A 20882-nucleotide genomic window follows, 5' to 3' on the forward strand; every position below is an offset into this window, starting at 1 on the left:
ATTTAATACCCTCCACCTTTGGGAGGAACTTGAAGTTGTTCGAAAACTGTTATGAAGACGAGGACCTGGCAACGAATTTTTTTGTCATAGGCTGTGGTCCCCATTACGAACTTCAAATACGAAATTTAAAATAATTCCGGTAAATAATGTCGCTATAATTATGAAAATACCGAATATCGGGAGGTACCGTTATATGGGAGCCAATATACCCTTCATGGAATGGTGGAGGGTATAAAAATTTAAATTTTGGTTTGTTAAAAACTAATGGTGAGATAAGATTTTTTTTAAATTTGTACTAAAAGGGCACAAAAAAGTACCTGATTTTTTAAATTTTGGACCAAAAGGATATGAAAAGTACCAAAATGTATAAAGTACGTGTCGCTGTATATAAGAAATAATTAAATCTAGAATTTGAAAAAAAAAATTAAAAGAAATAAAAAAATTGTTACCATTGGTGTGCAAGGTGCGGAAAAGGCTTCCTTTTCGAAAATTCATGATAAAAGGTTACAAAAAAAGTACCTAAATGTACAAAATTCTGTACCAATATATTTAGCAAATTCACAAACAAACAACCTCAAATCTTAGCTCGTGAATCAATTATGGGTGCTAGCGGTGATGTGTGACTGATATTTGGAGCTTCGAACTATAACGGTACCATAAATACTAAAATTTACTACATTTAATCTAGTAGAATTCAAAGTTTTGATAGGTTAGAATTCTAAATATTGGATTGCTGATTACTATTGGTATGAATTTTTGGGATGCTCCTGCATTCGAACTAAAGGAGTACGAAAAGTACCAAAAGTTGCTAAAATCAGTGTCGCAGTATTCAAAGAATATTTATAGTTGGAATTCTAAAGATTGAAATGCGGATCAATATTTGTGTGCAAACCTTCATTTTTAAAATGTATATTAAAAGGGTACAATAAGTTACTAACTGTACAAAATTTTGTACCAACATATTTAGCAAAGTGACTGACAAGGACAAAGTGATCAAAATTTTGCTTGTGGATCATTAATTTTGATTTGTAGCGATGATATGGGACTGATATTTGAAACTTTCAACTATAAGGGTACGAAAAGTACTAAAATGTATTAAATTCAGTGTCGTAGTATTCAGAGAATACTTTACGATTAATGTGCAAGTTTGAGATGTTGCTGCTTTTGAAAAAAATATCGTACTAAAGGAGTATGAAAGGTACTAAAATGTACCAAATTCGTTTATCGTAGTATTCAAAGGATAGCTACAGCTATAATTCTTAAAATTAAAGTGCATATCAGTATGTAAGTGTGAGATAAAGCTGAATTTTCGAAAATTCGTACGAAAAGGGAACAAAAAGTACCTAAACGTACATTGAACACCTCCAAACTTTTGTTTGTGGATCAAGCGTTGATATGACATCGATTTTTGGAACTTCAAACTGTAAGGGTACGAAAAGTACTAAAATGCACTAAATTCAGTTTCGTGAAATTCAAACCTAAAATTCTATAAATTGAAGTGCTGATCACTATTGATACTGCTTCATTTTTGAAAATTTGAACTAAAGGAGTACGAAAAGTACTAAAATGTACGAAGTTCGTTGTCGTAGTATTCAGAAATTAGGTAGCGTCTGATGATGTGAGGTGGTTTTATAGGTCTGGCTTTTGGATATTTAAACTAAAAGGTATGAAGGTATCAAATTCTGTGTCCGGGTATTTAGGAAACAGGTCGCGGTAGAATTCTGAAAAATTCCATATGGTTCCCTCTCACCAAATCTCGTTTTTCTTTGGTCTCCAATTTCTCAAAATGTCAATATTTGGCGACATTGGTTAATTTCGTAACATTTTGTGCAGATTTACAAAGAAAAAAAGTTTATCTTACAGGATTACATACCAAGTGTGACCCACATACCAAATATGAGATTTTCAAGCTGTAAACATAATATCAGTATTAAGTACACATTTATGCGTTTTGTACCCATTTAGTATCTCCAAAATTCCAAATTGGTTCCATCCATACTAAGGAAGATAGAACTTTGGGAAATTCACATTTTAAAAGAGTGAAAAGTACATAAATGTACCAAATGGTACAACATTGTTATTGGGCGATCGTAATAGCTGCAACTATAAAATTTTGTATAATGCGTAGGGGAAAAAATAATGAGAGAGTGCCTTAAGTGTACGAAACGTACTAAAGAGTTAAACATGTTATACCGCTGCTATGGAACAATTGGGAAAAGTTGGAACTTTGATATTTTTTATGAGGGTCACCCTCGGCGTGGAAGTGTTAGATAATGAGGACTGTTTGGGAATTCGAACTTTAAGCGTACAAAAAATACTAAGAGGTACAAAAGTGTACAACATTGTTCTTCATCGACCACTTCATAGTCACGAAAAGTACCAAGAGGTACAAAATGGAACAACATTGAGCGAGTGGTAAGAGCTAAATATGCGAAATGTAGCATGCAGGTCCCTTGAAGTGCTGCAGTAGTACTTAAAGTTACAAAAAGTACTAAATTGTACAAAATGGTACAATATTGTTTTTGATGAGAGCTTTAATTTTGAAATTATGAATGATGGCCAGGTGTTGTGTAGTGGTACGGTATTAGAGTACGATGATTTCTAAATGGTACACAATTTTTATTAAGTGACCGGCTATAGCTTATTGCAAAATCATAATTTTAGTGTACACAAAAGTACTAAAATGTACAAAATTCTACAATATTGTTAATGAGCGATCTATACTCATGAGTTGGAATTTTAACAATTTTGAACTCTAGTCGCTTGTTGTGTGGAGTAGTGAGATAAGGAGTACTAAATGGGGTACTAAACAAATCACCACATTCGTTAAAAGACATAAATTTCGATAAAATCTATATTTTTTAGATTTTAGGTACCAGAAGGAACCAAGACAATCGGAGTCTCACATCACAATTTAAAATAGTTATAATTAGTCAAAAATTTTGACCCTTTGTAGCGGAGGTACTCGATGGGTGGTACCAATATTTTTTATGTATTTGACGGACCATGAAAATGGAATACTTCGATTGACTATACCTGGTACTTCACGCACATGTTAGCATTTTCTAAAGATTATCACATGTGTCATGTTAAGTGAAAAAGGTTACCAACCTGTTACCTAGTTACCCCATTCATATATCGTATTTATTTAGGTCCAATACGAAATAGACAATATTGATCCATTCCCTTAGTACACACGCCATAGTTTTAATAATCATAACAGAAGCCAAAATATATTTAAATAATCGAACAATAGCTGAGGGTATACGTCTGTCGCCAGAACCGATTGATACTTTTTATTAACTTGTTTTCTTTGAAAATGTTGACATTTTGTGGGGGAGGTACCCGAAGGAGTGGACGGATATTGCCCAACTCCGAACTCGATTTAAGTTTGACAATAATATTACGATGTACCAAGTTTGAATCAAATTGGATACACCCTTCGAGAGTTATCGTACGCACCAGCCAGACAGACAGACGGTCGGACGGACATCGCTAGATCGACTCCAAATGTCCTGAAACGGATTTGGTCCAAAGAGACCCAGGGTCTAAAACAGTTATTTTGATGAGGCACGTTTTGACCGCATCAAATGATATATACCCTCTTCTGTAGCCATATGGTTGAGGGTATAAAAATACTGAATATCGGGGCTCATCCGGGACTAAATTAAACTATACCAAAAAGTGGACTTATATGACCCATTTTTTAAATCAATAAAAAAATTAAGCACCAAGAGTTGTAGAAATATCTTAAATTTAGTTTAAACTGGTATCGAACCTCTATTTTCGATAAATATGACCAGCCTGACAAAATCATCTTCTCTGACAAGAAAACCATCCTACTTTATTGGCCCTTTAAAAATTATTGATTTATCCCTATATTATAGTTTCCTTACATATGACATACCCATACATTGATAAATATCCGTATTCGTAGCAGACAACAAGTTTTTCAATATTTCTAATCAAAAAATAACAAAAAAATCAATCTATCAATTTGTGCAACATATCCTCTGAGACAAGTTTGAAATTTATTTAAATCCTTGACACAACTTGGAGTTATGACACGAGGCCAATACAAACTCATACCTCTGCTTTTCAATGTCTCGAAGACACCAAATATTTCAAAATGGAAATAAAATAAAATTCCAAAACGAAACTTACCATTTTGCATGGCAACACTTTTATCCTCGACGCGACTGACGTAGCAGCACAGCTCGTCCTGGCGTTCGGCGTTTTCAATAAGTTCTGCCTCGACGGAGAAGCCCCACATTTGTTCCAGCGTTGTGCGATGCAGTTCCACTTGGTAGAGGATCTTCATGCACACCTCGACAAATTCGTGATTATGTAACTGTAAAGAAAAATTAGAAGAAGAAGAAGAGTGAGAAGGAGGTGAGAAAAAACTCATATACAAATAAGACATTGGCGGAGAACATTTTTGTTGGGATTTGAAAAACCAATTTCAGGGAATATGTAAACAGACACACACACACACATTGATACACTCACACACACTCGCACACACACATCCTAATACCCTTGAAAATAAAAATTACATTACATGTCAGATGAGGACAAATAGGAAAAAAAGCGACATCAACGAAACAGTGTTGTGTAAACTATGTGTAAGAACATGACGTGTTACAAAAAAATTGCAGAGGTGAGCTGGAGCCAGAGCTCATCTGCGTTAGTTTGCCATTTAATAAAATCACGTCGTGCTCCAACAATCATCATTGCCATTATCATCATCAGTACCAGTAGCAGGAGAAGCCATGGCAGTAGCAGTAGTAGTGGCATCCTCATTATTCTCATCAGGATATGTGTGTGTGTGTGTGTCTGTCTGCATCATCGCATGAATGCAGGTATTGGCGAAAAGGAGTATTTGTAATTTTAGTCACATTAGTAACGCTTAAGGTGTAATACCGCCACCAACACCTACAACAACAACATCAATTAACTGAATGCGCTTAAAATTAAATGAACTTTTCTTGTTAAGCATCGTCTCTTTGTTGTTCTGTTTCGAATTAGTTTTCCCCCATTTTGAATTCACCAGCAATACAATGTGTTGTTAATTTTTAAACTGGAGGGGAAGTGGGGGAATAGGCGGATATTGCAAAATTGTTGAGGGGATTTGTATGAAAGGGATTTAATACCATTTATATACGGATGAACTTCCAAAGATCCTTAAGAGATGGAAGACTTTCATTCATAGAAGTCCTTAAGGAGCCCTTCGATCTATTGAAAAGGTTCTTAATTGCTACATAATTGTTATTAAGCGAACTAGAAGTTTTTTAATTTTGAACGATGGCCACTCTCAGTGCGTAAGGCTAGAAAATTACAAGATTTTTTTTTGGAAATTTGTGCCTTGAGGTTTTGGAAGGTACTGCAGAGTACAAAATGTTACACAGTAGTTGTGAGATGATCAGAAAATGCTCTGGAACTCTCACATTTTGTGTGACGGTCATCTTTATTGAGGATGGGAGAAATATACATGATTTTTTTGGAAATTCGTACTTCGAAGGTACGAAAGGGACAAAATAGTACAACATTTTTGGTCGAGGTAGCGAAAAGTACTGCAAGGTACAAAATGTTACACCGTAGTTATGAAACGATCGGAATAAGCTGGAACTTTAACGTTTTGTACGACGGTCACCTTTATTGTGAAAATGTGAAATATGGATGAATTTTTGAAAACTCGTACTTCGATTGTAAAGTACTGCAAGGTACAAAATAGTACACTGTTGTCGTAGAACAATCGGAAAATTCTTGAACGATGGCCACCTTTAGTTTGAAAGGGTGAAATATGCATGATTTTTTGTGAAATTCGTACTTGTGGTTGATCAATCGATAAAGGCTTTAACTTCGAAATCCTTTGCGAAGGTCACCCTATGGAGGACTGACGTAAGAAGCAATTTTCTTGGACATTCATACCTCAAAAAAGTACAAAATAGTACACCTTTTTATACCCTCAGCCATATAGCTATATAATTTGCTATGGCCAAAACGTGCCTCATCGAAATAACGGTCTAGAATCTAGGTCTCTTTGGACTAAATCCGTTTTAGGGCATTTAGAGTCGATATAGCGATATCCGTCCGTCCGACCGTCCATCCGTCTGTCTGGTTGGTGCGCACGATATTTCACGAAGGGAGTGTCCGATTTGGTCCAAACTTGGTACATCGTAATATTATTATCAAACATAGATAGAGTTCGGATATCGGTCCACCCTTTCTTGTACATCTACCACAAAAGGTCGAAATTTAAAAAAAAAAAAAAAATGTTTTACTGCACAGAAAGAGAAAGGATAATCCGATTTTTCTCCAACTTAGCAAATCCTATTATTTGCATCACTGCTAGGTCAGGTGCGAAAATGGATAATATCGGTCCACTCCATCAAGTACCTCCCCAACAAAGGGTCGAAATTTTGAATATTTATAACTCTTATAAAATGTGATGTAAGTGTCCGATTGTCTTGAAATTACACTCATCACAATATTTTTATTAAGTGGTGTGAAAATGGAATATATCAGTCCACTCGGTACCTTCCCCACAGAGTGTCAACGTTTCGAATAACCAAAACGATTATAAAATCCGAAATAAGCATCCGATTCTCTTTATATTTCACACATCCCATTATTTCTACTAACACAAGACTAGCTGTGACGATGGGATATTTCGGACCACTTCTTCTTGTAGATCCCCCACAAAAGGTCGAAGATTGCAAAAAAAAATTTTGTACTGCACAGGAGAAAGGATAATCCGATTGTGCTCCAACTTTGCAAATCCTAATATTTGCATCACTGCTAGGTCAGATGCGAAAATGATGGTCCACTCTATCAAGTACCTCCCCCACAATGGGTCAAAATTTTGAATAATTATAACTCTTATAAAATGTGATGTCAGTGTCCGACTGTCTCTAAATTACACACATCACTCTATTTTTATATAACCAACGTCTAGTATGAAGATGGAAAATATCAGACCACTCCTTCTGGTACATCCCCCACACAAAAGATCAAAATTTTGAATAATCATTTTTCTCAGCTAGAGATATGATGTGAATATGGAATTTATCGGTGATAAATATGAAAAATAAGGGTCAAAACGCGATATGAGCATCCGATAGTAAATCCCAATATTTCTGCTAACTCAAGACTTGGCGTGAACATGGAATATATCGGCCCTTCTGGAACCTCCCCCACAAATCGTCAAAATTTTCAATAACCAAAACGCTTATAAATGCGTTATAAGCATTTAAAAGCCCTATTAAACACTAGATGACGATGTTATATTTACAGAAGTCCTAAAGAAGTCTAGTAGACGGTTTCCATCATTAGAATAGCCATTGACTATCTGTCGAAGGTATTTTTAGAAAAACTGTAAACGGGATACTTGTCTAAAGAAAATTCCATCGATGAATTGTGGGCGCCCTATGACAGCTCTTTCATTTACAAAAGTACTGTGGAATGTTTTCAAGGTGTTCGACTCGGGCATTCCACCTTTTGTAGAATTCCGGAAGGTCTTTTTATGTTAGGAGAATTTAAAAAGGTCATATGTCTACTGAATGTCTTTGGAAGAGTTCTCGAGTTCTCTAATATTAGACCTCCGAAACATTATCTACTAATAGAAGAACTCTTTAACCATGGAACACCTCTCGAAGTTTTTTTTACCCCCTGCAATAAATTGGATATATTCAATTTGTTACTCCGTTGCAACACCTGGAAAGGAAGGTCTCCATGGTAGATCTCTAAAATTTTGTTGGGCTCTATATGACCTGTAAAAATTTCACACGGCCGAACATTTCTTTCTTAAGCTTTAAAAAATCAACATTTATTCGTCACTTTGTCTTTCGGGACAATATTCTTTTAAAAATCTACGTTTTTTGGTCGTTCGAAAATATTTTCTTTTAAAAAATCCACGTTTTTTGGTCCTTTGAAAAATAGTCTTTAAAACATGCATGTTTACGAAAATACATGTTTATTGGTCAACAACAACAGCATCTTCCCTAAAAGTCATGTTGTTTGGTCTTTTTGTCCTTGAAACGATTTTCCTTAAAAATCCTTGAAAAATCTTGTTTAAAAAGGAACAAATTACAAATTAATGTAGATTTAAAAAAATATTTTTCCCCAGGGCCAATAATACATTTTTGGATTACGTTGTCCTTGACAACATCTTTTTAAAAAATCTATTTTTTTTTTGGTCATTGGTTCCTTGACAACCTCTTCCCTGAAAATGCACTTTTTTGTACTTTTGTCCTTGATGTGATTTCCTTAAAATTTACGTTTTTTGATTATTTCGTGCTCGTTTGTTTATCCTTTGAAAAATCTTCTTTAAAAAGGGTCAAATTACAAATAAACGTAGATTAAAAAAAAAATATTTTTCCCAAGGACCCAAAGGACCAATAATACATTTTTGATCATTTGGTCCTTGACAACATCATCTCTGAAAATCCACGTTTATTGGTCATTAGTTCCTTGAAAACATTTTCTCCAAAAATCCACGTTTACTGGCCATTAGGTCCCAGACAACATCTTTTTAAAAAGTCCATTTTTATTTGTCATTGGGTCCTTGACAACCTCTTCCCTGAAAATTCACTATTTTTTTGTACAATAGTCCTTAAAACGATTTTCTTAAAAATCTACGTTTTTGATTATTTCGTCCTGTATTTATCCAAATTTGTTAATAGCTTGAAAAATCTTCTTTAAAAAGGACCAAATTACAAATAAACGTAGATTCAAAATAAAATATTTTTTCCTAAGGACCAAAGGACCAGTAATACATTTTTTGATCATTTGGTCCCTGACAACATCTTCTTTATAAATCCAGGTTTATTGGCCATTAGGTCCTTGAAAATATATTTTCTGAAAATCCACGTTTATTGGCCATTAGGTCTTTGACAACATCTTTTTAAAAAAATCCATTTTTATTGGTCTTTGGCTCCTTGACAACCTCTTTTCTGAAAATTCACTTGTTTGTAATTTTTTGTCCTTGATACAATTTCCTTTCTTTATTATTTCGTCCTTTAATAATCCAAATTTGTTAATACATTGAAAAATCTTCTTTAAAAAGGATCAAATTACAAATAAACGTAGATTAAAAAAAAATTTCCCAAGGACCCAAAGGATCAACAATAAATTTTTTGATAATTTGGTTCTTGTCAACATCATCTCTGAAAATCCACGTTTTTTGGTCATTAGGCCCTTGACAACATTTTCTCCGAAAATCCACGTTTATTGGCCATTAGGTCCCAGAGAACATCTTTTTAAAAAAATCCATGTTTATTGACCATTGGTTCCTTGATTAGTTCCTCTTCACTGAAAATCCTCCTTTTTTGATACTTTTGTCCTTGAAACGATTTTTCTTAAAAATCTACATTTATTGATTATTTCATCCTTAAAAAATCTACGTTTGTTAATTCTTGGGAAAATCTTCTTTAAAAAGAACCAAATGACCAATAAATGTGGATTTTTGCAAAAATATTTTTCGCAAGGATCAAATGACCTATAATGTATTTTTAGGTCATCTGTTCCTTGACATTTTTCCTAAAAAACCACGTTTATTGGTCGTTTGGTCCTTGAAAACATCTTCTCCAAAAATCCATGTCTATTGGCCATTAGGTCGCAGACAACATCTTTTTAAAAAATCCATTTTTATTGGTCATTGGGTCCTTGACATCCTCTTTGCTAAAAATTCATTTTTTTGGTACTTTTGTCCTTCATACGATTTTCCTTAACAACATCATCTCTGAAAATCCACGTTTATTGGTCATTAGGTCCTTGAAAACATCTTCTCTGAAATTCCACGTTTATCGACCATTAGGTCTTTGACAACATCTTCTGAAAAAATCTACTTTATTGGTCATATGGTCTTTGATAATACCCCCTCTCTAAAATCCACATTTTTGGCCATTTTGTCCTTGCAAAGATTTTCCTTAAAAATCTACGTTCTCGCAAGTCCTCTTTAAAAACTCTCCATTTATTGCTTATTATGTCCTTTGGGAATAATTTCTTGAAAAATCTAGTTCATTTCGTCCTTGAAAAAATCCACGTTTTTTATCCTTAGAAACATCTTTTGAAAAAAGGACTAAATGACAAATAAACGTGGATTTTTAAAAAAATATTTTTCCCAGGGATCGAATTACCAAATTTTTGATCATCTGGTCCTTCTCTGAAAATCCACGTTTATTGGTCATTTGGTCCTTGACAACATTTTCTCTTAAAAAAAATATTGTTTGGTATTTTTTTTCCTAAAAGATTTTCCTTGAATTTTTTTTTAATTCTTTAATAAATCCGAAACGTCGACGAATAATTTTTTAAAAAATAGTTCTCATATTTAGGTCCTTTGGGAATAACTTCTTTAAAAATCGGAGTTATTGATCATTGCGCCCTTTAAAAAATTCCTCTTTTCGTTATCATTTGAAAAATCGTCTTTCAAATAGTCCATGTTTTTTTGTCCTTTCAGAATTTCTTTTTAAGAAATCCTTTTTGGATAGTCCTTGGAAAAAAATATTAGCTAACAATTCCAGTTTTTTTGGTCCTTTTGGCAAATCTTTGCAAATCAATTAATGTCCGCCAAACTTCAATAAAATTAACCTCCAGTCATTAATTTGCTCAAATAATGTTCCCGGCAAACAATTTTACGACTTTTGACTTCCAGACAACTCTCTACTTCACACGCAGAACCGGTCATCCATTAATTCCCATTTGTCATTCAGTGGGTAAATATCTGGGGCTTCGCTCAATTTCTCAGTACATCCATAGCTAACTTTTGTCTGGCTTTTACATATCTATGCGGATCGATTTATTAGCTTTTCAATTTGTCAACAGATAGTGAGAGAAGAGTATAGAAGAGTAGTGGCGGTAAACAGACACCTAATGGCGAAAACGACACATCTTCCGGTCAACTGTCGGTCTGTCTGTCTATCAGCCAAGCTTTTTGTTTGTTTTTATTCATTAATTCGTTTGTGCAAAATGCCAGGATGGAATTTACAATGAAAGGTATCAGCCAGGATATAAAATTCTTCCAACACACACCCACACATCCGCACAAAGACGATGGTCAACATTATCTCGCCTTTGATGGATCCAAGAAATAGTAGCTGCCAATATTTGAGTTTGAAATTGAAAAGCAAGTAATTGCTGCTTTGCTGCAACGATGGCTGAGCGGATGGACGGCTGGCTGTCTGTATAGCTGGCGTGTTTATGAGGATAATGTTGTTGTATCCTTTTGTTTTCAGATGTGTAATAGGTGTGTGTGTGTGGGGACATAAGAGAGGGAGTTGACTTCGTAAGGTAGTATTGCAGGTATTTAATAACTCACATTAGTAAAATGTTTGGATTGCTTGAAATATTCATAAATTTCAAAGTTAATTATGGCTAATTGTAAATTTCTGGATTAATTTGTTTGCAAGGATTTTAAGGGATTTTGTAAGGACAATTTATTGTGTGACAATTGAGAAGTCATATTTGCAGAAATTACTCCAAATATTCATCTCCTAAAAATAAGGGTCGTATGAGGATGGTTGGAAAATTGCCCTATTTAAAATAAATTTTTAAAATTGAAAAAAAGGATTTTTAAGAATAATTTTCAAGGACTAGGAGGCCTTTTTTATTTTTTAGTATTTTTCAAGGATTTGTAGACTTCCAAGATTTTCTTCAACAAAAATATTTGGGATATTTTAAAATTGAAATAAAAAAGATTTTTAAGACGAATTTTCAAGGATTAGCAGTCTTTGATTTTTTTTTTTAATATTTTTCAAGGAATTGTAGACTTTCAAAATTTTCTTCATCAAAAAATATTTTGGATATTTTAAAATTGAAAAAAAAAAAGATTTTTAAGACAAATTTTCAAGGACTAGGAGTCTTCAATTTTTTTTCATTTTTTAATATTTTTTGAAGGAATTGTAGACTTTAAATATTTTTTTCAGCAAACATATTTTGGATATATTAAGAATTTTTATTCAAGCACACCGGTAGGCCTAAAACTATTGGATTTTTGAGAATATTTTGTTGAAGGATATAGTTATTTATACATTCACCCATATGGCTACAGAGGGTAAAAAGAGGTGGAGGCGAAAAAAACTGCAACCAACTTCAGACTGCTGTCATTTCTAAGCCACTCGTCCGACAGCTGTTAAAATTATTCCAGTGACAGCTCATTATATTGTTAACAAGCGTACAAAATCATTTTGGTGAGAATTTTCCAGAAAAAAAGTTATTCGTGATGGAATCGAAGCGTGATAGTGTGATTTCTTTTTGTATTTGGCAGGAGAACCACAAGTGGCTAAAGTCCAAGGCTTTAATACACCCTCCAGAATATTTTCGCGATAATATTCGGCATTTATTCTGATGCCACGGTCGATTAATACGAACGGAGAGCGACCATCGGCTGTTATGGCGGCCCATACCATCACCAAGGCCGGCGCTAGAGTTCTGGTGGCCAACCGAAGGTGCACATTTTCAGCTGACCTCCTTGGCACGATCAGCATTTAAATGTGAATAAATCTTTTGTGTCTCGTACCATCGCTCCGCTTCCGTGATAATGGTAGCGTAGCCCAATGTCAAGGAAGTGAACGGCAGAAAACAGCAACAGCAGCAGCAGAAATGGTTCGAAAAGTAAAGAAGCTACTTGATCGAAACCCGCGTCGCAGTGGCCGAAAAATTGCTCGTGAGCTGAACATATCGCAATATTCAATTCGGCAAATATTGAAAAATGATCTCGGGGGTAAAGCCATTGAAATTACAAAAAGTGCAAGAACCTACCCGGCAACAGAAAGAAAATAGACTCAAAAGTGCTAAAGAGAGTTGCTTCGCTTGGCCGAAAGTGGTGAACTGCCGAATTCGGTTTTCTCCGTCTCCGATGAGAAAACATTCGTTGTCCAGCAGCAGTTTGTAAACAAACAAAATGATCGTGTTAACCTGCCAAAGAGGTTAGCTGAAAATGTTCAACTTCGGGTGGCTGGCACCAGAACTCAAGCGCCGGCCATGGTGATGGTGTGGGCCGCCATAACAGGCGATAGCCGCTCTCCGCTCGTATTAATGGACCGTGACAGAATGTTTGCCGAATATTATAGCGAAAATATTCTGGAGGGTGTATTAAAGCCTTGGGCACGCAAACATTTTGGCCGCAAACCTTGGAAATTCCAACAGGACTCAGCACGCGCCACCCAAGAATGGTCACAGAATGAGGTGCCTCGCTTTATTTCCAGCGCACAATGGCCGGCCATGGTGATGGTGTGGCCCGCCATAAAAGCCGATGGTCGCTCTACGCTCGTATTAATCGACCGTGGCATCAGAATATGAATTTTATCGCGAAAATATTTTGGAGGGTGTATTAAAGCCTTGGACAGGCAAACATTTGGGCCGCAGACCTTGGACATTCCAACAGGACTCAGCACCGTCGCCCTCAGCACGCGCCACCCTAGAATGGTCATAAAATAAGGTTCCTTGCACTCAGCACGCGCTACCCAAGAATGGTTACAAAATGAGGTTCCTCTCTTCATTTCCAGCGAACAAAGGCCATCAAAATCTCCGGATACCAATCCGTTGGACTATTGTGTCTGGACTATTTTGGAAAGCAAGGTTGGCACTAAAAAATACCAAAGTGTCGAACACCTCAAGCAAGCGCTTCGCCGGGAATGGGCCAAAATACCGGAGAGCAACATTCGAGCAGGGTGAGACGGTTTCATTTGCCCTTTTGAAGGCCATAATTCGTGCCAAAGGTAACCATTTGCAACAAATCTAAACTTATTCTAAAATTTAATGCTATTTCCGATATTTTTTGCTTTCATTAAATAAAATTGAAAAAAAAAAAACAAAAATTTAAAAATTATGGCTTCTGACTTTGTTGCAGTTTTTTTATATCCCACCCTGTATATAATAATAATAAAAAATAAATAAACGAAAATCCATAATGAATTGTTTGAGCTAAAATTACAGTCACAACAAATTTATTTTTCCGCCTGCCATATAACCTAAAAAATTGCTCATAGACAACTAGCTGATGCCTGCAAAATATTTATTACATATTTAATTTTTGTTGGTTTTTTTGTGCTGTAATCAAAACAAATAACTTCATATTGTATGCAAAAAAAAAAAAACGATTCGCAAAACAAAAGGATTTTCAATTAAAATTTTGTACGAAACTATTGTCGGTATTATTTGAATTTTTGTCTCATATAGCTCTCCATCAATCAAGGACGATGATGATGACAACAATCTACTCGACAAATTAAACAACAGCAGTTTTGTTGTTTTTTGTTTTTTTTTTTTTTGACACTCAACAAAATAAACTGCATTCTAATTAAATAAAATTGAGGGCAATTTTTTTTTTTGGCAGAAAAAAAATTTCAATTGTAATTTGGGACTAGCATTTGTTTTTTTTCTAAAAAAAATTACCAATAATCGTGCATTTTTTTTTAAAAAGAACTCAAAGGACCAAATCATCAATAAACGTTGATTTTTTTAAAAAAGACCTAATGGTCATGGATTTTTTACAAGATTTTTTTGAGGACGAAATGACCAATAAATGTGGATTTTTTAACGAAAGGACCTAACGACCAATAAACGTGGATTTTTTGAAGAAAATATTGTCAAGGACCAAATGACCAATAAACGCTGATTTTTAAGAAGATGTTGTCAAGGACCAAATGGCCGGTGGTGGATTTTATAAGAAAAATGATCTAATGACCAATAAACTAGGATTTTTTAAAGAAAGGACCTAACGACCAATGAACGAAGATTTTTTTAATGAAAGGCCTAAACGACCAATAAACGAGGATTTTTTAATGAAAGTATCTAATGAACAATTTACGGAGTTTTTAAAGAAAGGATCTAATGACCAATAAACGCGGATTTTTAAAGAAGATGTTGTCTTGATCCGCGTTTATTGCAAAACGAGGATTTTTTAAGAAAATATTGTCAAGGATCAATGACCAATTTTCATAGGACAAAATGACCAATAAACGTGGACTTAAATTTTTTTTTTCAAAGGTCGAAATGAAGAATTTATTCTAAGGACGGAATTTTTTCAAAGGACGTAGATTTTTTAAAGATTTTTTCAAAGGACGTGGATTTTTTAACGTTTTTTTTTCTAAGGACGTGGATTTTTAAAGGTTTTTTTTAAGGACCTGGATTTTTAAAGGATTTTTTCAAAGGACGTGGATTTTTAAAAGATTTTTTCAAAAAACGTGGATTTTTTAACGTTTTTTTCTAAGGATGTGGATTTTTTAACGTTTTTTTTCTAAGGATGTGGATTTTTAAAGGATTTTTTTAAGGACGTGGATTTTTAAATAATTTTTTTTCTAAGGACGTGGATTTTTAAAGGATTTTTTTTCTAAGGACGTGGATTTTTAAAGGATTTTTTTTCTAAGGACGTGGATTTTTAAAGGATTTTTTCTAAAGACGTTGAATTTTTAAAGTATTTTTTTCTAAGGATGTGGATTTTTTAATGATTTTTTTCTAAGGACGTGGATTTTTAAAGGATTTTTTTCTAAGGACGTGGATCTTTTAAAGTATTTTTTTCTAAGGACGTGGATTTTTATAGGATCTTTTTTAAAGGACGTGGATTTTTATAGGATCTTTTTTAAAGGACGTGGATTTTAAAAGGATTTTTTCAAAGGACGTGGATTTTTAAAAGGACTTTTTCAAAGGACGTGGATTTTTTAAAGAATTTTTTCAAAGGACGTGGATTTTTTAAAGAATTTTTTCAAAGGACGTGGAATTTTAAAGGGATTTTTTCAAAGGACGTGGAATTTTAAAAGGATTTTTTCAAAGGACGTGGAATTTTAAAAGGATTTTTTCAAAGGACGTGGATTTTTATAGGATATATCTATAGGTGTGGATTTTTATAGGATATGTTTATTGGTGTGGATTTTTATAGGATATGTTTATTGGTGTGGATTTTTAAAGGATTTTTGCGAAGGACGTGGATTATTTAAAGGATATTTTTGTAATGTGTGGATTTTTAAAGGATTTTTTTAAAAAGGACGTGGATTATTTAAAGGATATTTTCCTACGGTGTGGATTTTTGAAGGATTTTTTTTTCACAAGACGTGGATTTTTTAAAGGATTTATGTGAAGTACGTGGATTTTTTAAGGACGTGGATTTTTTAAAGGGTTTTTGTGAAGTACCTGGATTTTTTAACGGATTTTTGCGGAGTACGAGGATTTTTTAAGGACGTAGGTTTTTTAAAGGATTTGTTTTCGAAGGACGAAATAACCAATTATTGATCAACAACCTGGATTTTTTAAAGGATTTTTTCGAAAGATGTAATGACCAATTATCAATCAACAAACGTGGATTTTTGAAACGATTATTTCTAAGGAATCGGAGTTTTTCAAGTTTTTTTTTCTAAGAACGGGGATTTTTTAAAGAATTTTTTTCCTAGAACGAGATGACCATGACTAAGGACGTGGAGTTTTTAACGTTTTTTTTTTTCTAAGGACGGGGATTTTTAAAGGATTTTTTTTTCAAAGGACGAGATGACCAATAATTGACCAACAAACGTGAAATATTTTAAAGGATTTTTCTTTCAAAGGATAAAAAGACCTATAAACAAGATTTTTTTAAAGAATTTTTTTCAAGGTATGCAATTGCCAATAATGGATCAACAAACGTGAATTTTTAAAGGATTATATCTAAAGACGAGGAGTTTTTAAAGTTTTTCCTAAGGACGGGGATTTTTAAAGGATTTTTTTTGAAGGACGAAAAGGTCATGACGAGGGACGTGGAGTTTTTAAAGTTTTTTTCTAAGGACGGGGAGCTTTAAAGCATTTTTTCGAAGGATGAAATGACCATGACGAAGGTCTTGAGTTTTTAAGATTTTTTTTTTTTAAGGACGGAAAGTTTTAAAGGATTTTTTCTTTAAAAAGTTCAAGTTTGTAGGTCCTTTAAAATAAATCTTCATTGAAAAATCAACGTTTGTAGGTCCTTAAAAGAATTTCCTTTTAAAAAATCTTCTCTAAAAAATTCAGGTTTTCTGGTCCTACAAAAAAATTATTCTTTAAAAAATCTTCTTAAAAATCGACTTTTTTGGTCCTTTGGAAACAATTTTCTCTAAAAAAGTCCACGTTTGTTTGTCGTTTGAAAAAACGTTATTTAAAAAAATCAGGTATATTGAATACATTCTTCGAAAAACCTTCTTTAAACGTCCTCGCTTTTTTTGGCCCTTCAAAAAATCTTTAAAAGAAATTCACATTTGGTGGTCCTTTAAAAAAATCCTTTTAAAAAGGTAAACCTGTGGAGCATTCCCTTTTTCCCTTTGTTTTTGGTCCTTTTCCCTATGACAATTATCCTGCCAAAAGTGTTTGTTTTAATTCCGCCATTCACACATAAGCATATTGTGAAGGCCCTATTGTCCTTCACCACCGCCACCACCGAAATTCTCATGGCTAACTTCCGTTAAAAAGTTTAGTTGTTATAGCTCAAAAAAAAAAACAAGAACACAATCAATGTCCTGTTTCATCTGCAGCTAACGACCACTTCTGTAACAACAGCAAAAAAAAAAAAAAAATGCAACAGACCATGCTCGCTTGGATGGAGGATGGACCCTCCTCTACTCGTATGGGTCCATTATGTGGTCTTGTCATCAGCTATGAGATTTCATTTGCATTTTTGTCCTCGGACTGTTGCTTCAGAGAAGAAGCTAATAAATGGACAGAAAAACGTATATAAAGTGAGTGGGCTGGGCGGATGAGTAAATGAGTGAGTAAGTGGCTTGGACCGATGACAAAGATGAAATGGCAACGGCGTTGACGATGGGGGACAAATAACAAAGCGCTGTTGCTGGCAGATCAAAGTGCAAACCTTTTGACCCGACTTTCTTTTTAGGTGGCAAAGAGATAGAGAGAGAAGTGTTGTGGAGAGGGAGGGAGGTGTGGCGGGTGTCTGAGGAAGGTAACATCGCTGTTATCAAACAAATAACATTTTCTCCTTTTGTAGAGACGTGTGCTGCGGATGTGGAAAGTGCAACAGATAGGGTCCATCAACAAAGACGCATATTGCAACAATGTCCTGGCCACAATCATGATATCCTTTTGACATGCTGACCAGTCATTATTGTTCAACTTGTCCGGTAGCCAGTCAGCCAGCCAGCCGGACAGCATAGCAATGAAATAATGGACACCAGCCATTACAGAAACAAAACAACAATGACAGTCTGGAAAGTTTTCCTTTCTTTTGACTTCAACACCTCATGTTCGTCAAAAAAAAAATAGAAAAAGAGGAGAGAAAAGAAAAGAAAGCTTTGAGACAAAGTCATTGCTCCAGGGTGTCGGGAAAAAAAGTTGACCTGTTGAGTTTCATAACGTTTAGCTGGAGAATATTAAAGTTAGCCACCTCTGCATATCCTATCACCCTCCCTCCACCCTTATCGCACACACACGTACGCTCCTTTGGCTTCTTTGACAGGATATTAATTTGTTGATTGTTGGCCAATCTTGTTAGCCAGTCTTGTTGTTGTTGTTGCTTTTGTACTTACATAATTCTCTATCAAATCGTTGCGATGTGGCACAAAGTAATTGTGATCCTCCATGTCACGTCGCTTTTTAACACGCACAAAGTGTTCCATGGGATTGAGATTACGTCGGGCGCAGGCACTGGCCAGAAACTCTTCCACCGACATGGCATCGCGCAGATAAACCGTTGAATAAGCATTGTCCGGCATGGCAACTTTGAAGGTTTTTTCTGGTTCATCGCGCGAATTGAGCTGGAATGAAATGAGAAAAAAAAACACACACACGCACACATACATGAGTTACAAATACAATTGCACATTAATAAAATAGATTGCAGGCGAAATAAAAAACGAGAAGAGAAAAGATAACACATAGTCATATCTCCGAATACATATAAATGGTGGGACAGAGGAGTCATTTAAAAAATTCTCTAAAAAAAACACGTTTAGTGATCCTTTGAAAAAAGCTGTTTAAAAAAATTGTTGGTCCTTTGAAAAATCATCTTTGGTCCTTTGGAAATTCCTCTTTAAAAAAATCTACGTTCTTTAAAAAATCCACGTCCTTTGAAAAATCCCCTTTGGTCCCTTGAAAATTCTTCTTTTAAAAAGTTTACGTTCTTTAAAAAATCCACGTCCGTTGAAAAATCCTCCTTTAAAAATTCTTCTTTTAAAAAATCTACTCCCTTCGAAAAATCCTTTTTGGTCTTTTAAAAATTCCCCTTTAAAAAATCTACGTCCTTTAAAAAATCGTCGTCCTTTGAAAAATCCTATGTGGTCCCTTGAAAATTCTTCTTTTAAAAAATCTACGTCCATTGAAAAGTCCACGTCCTTTGAAAAATCCTCTTTGGCCCTTTGAAAAAACCTCTTTAAAAAATCCTCTATGGTCCTTTGGAGGTTTCTTCTGGTTCTTAAAAAAAACCTCTTTATTTAATCCACGTTTGTTGGTCCTTTGAAAAATCCTCTTTGGACCTTTGAAAAAACCCACGTCCGTTGATTCTTTGAAAAATCGGCTTTGGTCCCTTGAAAAAAAATTTTAAAAATCCACGTCCGATGTAAAATCCTCTGTGGTCCTTTGAAAAAAAAAACTTTAAAAACCACGTTCGATGACAAATTCTCTTTGGTCCTCTTTAAAATCTACGTCCGCTGAAATCCACGTTTGTTCGTCCTTTGGAAAAATCTATAAAAACCCACGTTTTTTGGTCCTGTGAGTTTTTTTTTTTGAAAAAATAATTTTTAGTAGTCATTTCGTCCTTTGAAAAAAATCTTTTTAAAAAATTCACGTTTGTTGGTCCTTTAAAAAAAATCACGTTTGTTGGTCCTTTAAAAAAATTCACGTTTGTTGGTCCTTTAAAAAATCTTTAAAAATCGTCCTTTTAAAAATCCTTTAAAAAATCCACGCTTATTCGTCATTAAAAAATCCATGTTTATTGGTCATTTCGTCAATCGAAACAGTCCTTTAAAAATCCACGTTTATTGGTCATTTCGTCTTTCGAAAAAATCCTTTAAAAAATCCACGCTATTTTGTCATTTTGTCCTTCGAAAAAATCCTTTAAAAACTCCACGTTTATTGGTCATTTTAAATTTTAAAAGAATCATTTCGTTCGTTTATTGGTCATTTCGTCCTTCGAAAAAATCCTTTAAAAACTCCACGTTTATTGGTCATTTTAAATTTTATAAAAATCATTTCGTTCGTCGATTTAAAAAAATTGACGTGTATTAGTCATTTCGTCCTGCGAAAAAATCCTTTAAAAAATCCACGCTATTTTTTCATTTTGTTCTTCGAAAAAATCCTTTAAAAATCCAAGTTATTTGGACATTTCGTCCTTCGAAAAAATCCTTTAAAAAATCCACGTTTATTGGTCATTTCGTCCTTCGAAAAAATCCTTTAAAAAATCCACGTTTATTGGTCATTTCGTCCTTCGAAAAAATCCTTTAAAAAATCCACGTTTATTGGTCATTTCGTCCTTCGAAAAAATCCTTTAAAAAATCCACGTTTATTGGTCATTTCGTCCTTCGAAAAAATCCTTTAAAAAATCCACGTTTATTGGTCCTTCGAAAAAATCCTTTAAAAAATCCACGTTTATTGGTCCTTCGAAAAAATCCTTTAAAAAATCCACGTTTATTGGTCCTTCGAAAAAATCCTTTAAAAAATCCACGTTTATTGGTCATTTCGTCCTTCGAAAAAATCCTTTAAAAAATCCACGTTTATTGTTCATTTCGTCCTTCGAAAAAAATCCTTTTAAAAATTCACGTTTATTGGTCATTTCGTCCTTCGAAAAAATGTTCTTAAAAAATCCACGTTTATTGGTCATTTCGTCTTTCGAAAAAATCCTTTAAAAAATCCACGTTTATTAGTCATTTCGACCTGCGAAAAAATCCTTTAAAAAATCCACGCTATTTTGTCATTTTGTCCTTCGAAAAAATCCTTTA

General features: G+C 34.2%; 1 protein-coding gene across 9 annotated transcripts in view; it reads right to left on the minus strand.

Moving 5' to 3' along the window:
• LOC101894603 (protein still life, isoforms C/SIF type 2) overlaps positions 1-20882 on the minus strand; it is a 287508-nt gene that overhangs the window by 61319 nt on the left and 205307 nt on the right. For all 9 annotated transcript variants that reach the window (XM_059119542.1, XM_059119545.1, XM_059119543.1 and 6 more), the window contains 2 exons: positions 18477-18704; positions 4165-4351 (listed from right to left, as the gene is read on the minus strand). In XM_059119542.1, the coding sequence (XP_058975525.1) occupies positions 4165-4351; positions 18477-18704 (415 nt within the window). The remainder of the gene's footprint in view (positions 1-4164; positions 4352-18476; positions 18705-20882) is intronic.

Source organism: Musca domestica, unplaced genomic scaffold (genome assembly GCF_030504385.1).
Source record: "Musca domestica strain aabys unplaced genomic scaffold, Musca_domestica.polishedcontigs.V.1.1 15, whole genome shotgun sequence".
In the NCBI taxonomy this organism is placed as follows: Eukaryota; Metazoa; Arthropoda; class Insecta; order Diptera; family Muscidae; genus Musca; species Musca domestica.